General features: G+C 32.4%; 1 protein-coding gene across 1 annotated transcript in view; it reads left to right on the top strand.

The window, feature by feature from the left end:
• The first annotated feature begins 137 nt into the window (after positions 1–137).
• Positions 138–3,180, top strand: part of LOC106459360 (solute carrier family 10 member 6-like) — a 23,019-nt gene continuing 19,976 nt past the window's right edge. Inside the window, exons 1-2 of the mRNA XM_013918978.2 lie at positions 138–167; positions 992–1,197. Coding sequence (XP_013774432.1) covers positions 138–167; positions 992–1,197 — 236 coding nt within the window. The remainder of the gene's footprint in view (positions 168–991; positions 1,198–3,180) is intronic.

The raw sequence follows: 3,180 nt of genomic DNA, 5'->3' as shown, positions 1-3,180 counted from the left end.
GCAAAGGAAGATCTACTAGATATTAATTAATTATAATATATCAATTCATGTGAATATGACTGAAAAATTTCCTTTTTTTCTGAAAAGGTGGTGTTTATTTACTTGTGACCACGCTGTGTATATAACGTGTGGTATTAATGGTATCATTCCACAGACTGAAGGAATGGGTACGTTCACCAGTAGTTATTCCCGTCTACAAATATTTCCACTACTGCTATATATATTCTCCTCAAAAGAATGTGTTACTGTTAACAAGCGCAGAGAGAAGCGCCTCCTATCTGTAAAAAAAATATATATATTTATTGCCTGTGTGTGTTTTATCAATTGTTTGAATGTAAAGGGCTTCTGTTATCTTTCTTTTTTTCATATGGGGTTCATATCGTGTCATTAATCCAAATTAGCATATGGCTTTCTTCTCTCTGGCGTGATGGGCTATTGAAAATAATAAGCATGTTTATTATTTCTTGAATTCTAACACGTTCCAATTTGGCAAACACTTGTCGAATGTATAACACACCGGACTTTCTATCGAGAAGACTCGGGATCGAATTCTTGCTGACTACCAATACAGAAATAGCCCTCAGAACTGCTTTAAAGACAGCAGCAGCTTGCCAGTCGAAACGAAGCTAATTAGTAACTATCCATGAAAAATAAATAAATCATTTAGGTGATCGTATGGGCTACTAAGAGAGGTGACATTAGAAAGACACATTAACAGTTGAATTCTTTCAGTAAAGCTGTTTTTGTTTTGCGACTCCTCTATTCTGCCACTCTCGGGAAATGCCTATTTTGTTTAGCTTATAACACTGAGCCCGATAACAGCAAAACTCTTCTTTCTTCTTAAGGGCTCGTATTAGTAGTAACACTGAACAAAGTTGCGATGCTTAAATATGTATAAGGATACAGAGCTGTGAAAAATAGTACACTATACAGATGAGGTCTTGTAAATCAAAATAGATTTTAATGTACGATATGATTTTTATTTTTGCAGATCTGGAGTCATCTGAAGAAGCCTATAGGCTTGGCTATAGGTATGGCTAGTCAGTTTTTTCTTATTCCTCTTCTAGCATTTTCTTTTGTTAAGATATGTGAAATACATGCGCTTTACGCAACAGGAATGATGATTGTATCATGTTGTTCCGGTGGAAGTTCGTCTAACATGATTACCTATTTCTGTGAAGGAGATGTTTCTTTAAGGTAAGTTTGGATTTAGTTTCGTTTCGTTTGTATTCTTTAAAGTATGTAAGAAGCATGTTTGCAGATTCAAACATTCATACTCAATATCTTGTTTTTTTAACTCATAGATTGAAAGTAAGGAACTGTTAAAGTGAAGTTGTCTAACTGTCCTTTTTCGTGATATAATTTTTATATTTGATATTTGTGCCATCGTTATGAGGTGAAAGTATTATGTACTTTACGAATAAAATGTATATGATCCGAGTTCAAGATACGGGTTGTACGGGACAACGATTCAGCCTTTTGCGAAGTCTTTTTAAAGTTTATTACATGATAATTGAATTATTACTAACAACAGATTAGATAATAAGTCTAACGAGTTAGGTAAACAAGACTTAGTTTTAACTTCGATATATAATTTATGAATAAACAAATTAATATACGTATATTGAAGTTGTGTTTCATTGATGATTAGGCAAGTGACCGAGATAAAGAAGCTGGATACGATCAACAAAATAACAAACAAAAAAAGAACTTGATTCAGCTCATTAATCGCATAAACTTGATTTGTTTGATGCTCTCAAATTTAATCACGAGCATGCGTATATAATGATATTCTAAAATTCTGTACTTAATATAACTGATTAATCTGTCATTGTTACTTCATATCAAACTGATATACAAGCGTCCTAACGATAGTACAATACACAAATTAATATCTGATGTACTCCATTAATGACAGTACAATACACAAATTAATATCTGATGCATTCAACTAACGATAGTACAATACACAAATTAATATCTGATGTACACCACTAACGATAACACAATACCCAGATTAATATCTGATGTACACCATAATATATAATTATAATATGCGTATTCTCTGCAACATATGAATGTGGCCTCAATTCTATCATCAAATGTTGTAGTAATATCAATTGGAGAATATGGACAATTTGTATATATATATATATACTGATGTTAAAAAATTATATTAAGTCTAATGTGTGTGTTATTTCAGATTTTTTAATTAGTTAAAAAACAGGCGTTATATGATCGTTAAGTATTGTACTATCGTTAGTGGAGTACATCAGATATTAATTTGTGTATTGTACTATCGTTAGAGGTGTACATCAGATATTAATTTGTGTATTGTACTATCGTTAGTGGTGTACATCAGATATTAATTTGTGTATTGTACTATCGTTAGAGGTGTACATCAGATATTAATTTGTGTATTGTACTATCTTATTTTATCAGTCGTGTTCATCTGTAAGTTTTAGAAACTATCGAAACTTCCTCTACCAAAATTTTAACCAAAATTTCATAGTTTCAACGCTGTGTGATTCTTGTAAATTTTAGTGACTATTCGAAACTTCCCGTAATAACTTATTTTTTAACCCTTTAACTGTGTTTGACATCATATGACGTTAGCGTAGGCAACTGTGGTTGACAACATATGATGCAAGCACTTTGCGCGCAACATTTGGAATTGCCTGCCACAAACATTCGCGAATCTTTGCGCATGGAGTGGTAGGCAGATTTACAGAAGCCGCAAACGAAGGGTTAACCAGTAATCCATAGCTTCAGCGCTGTGTGATCCTTGCTTTATCATTACAGCTTTTGTAGTTTCTATGCGTATGATTCTCGTGCGATACACTCCGATGTGTATGTTTAGTCTCTCGCTTTTGGTCCAGATTTATGAAGTTTATTGAAAAATCATCCAAGATAAAGATACGTTAAAATTAACACAACTTTTATTTGTGTTTATATATCAGTGTGAGTGCGTGTGTGTTTATTTTAATTTATTAATTATCTTGATATCATTTTATAAAGGATCGTCTCCCTGTTTATCTGTCTTAGATAATATCTTGCAAATTCCTTACCTTTTATTGTTTCCATGGTCAGGTGGTTAGGGCGACTGTTACGTATTAGAATTTTAAATGGTCTGAAATTGAGTTAACTGATAATTTAAATTTAGTAGTTAAATTGTACTTT

The sequence above is a fragment of the Limulus polyphemus genome, unplaced genomic scaffold, assembly GCF_000517525.1.
Source record: "Limulus polyphemus unplaced genomic scaffold, Limulus_polyphemus-2.1.2 Scaffold597, whole genome shotgun sequence".
Classification (NCBI taxonomy): Eukaryota; Metazoa; Arthropoda; class Merostomata; order Xiphosura; family Limulidae; genus Limulus; species Limulus polyphemus.
The sequence above is the reverse complement of the archived record's forward strand: the minus strand, read 5'-3'. Positions and strand labels throughout refer to the sequence as shown.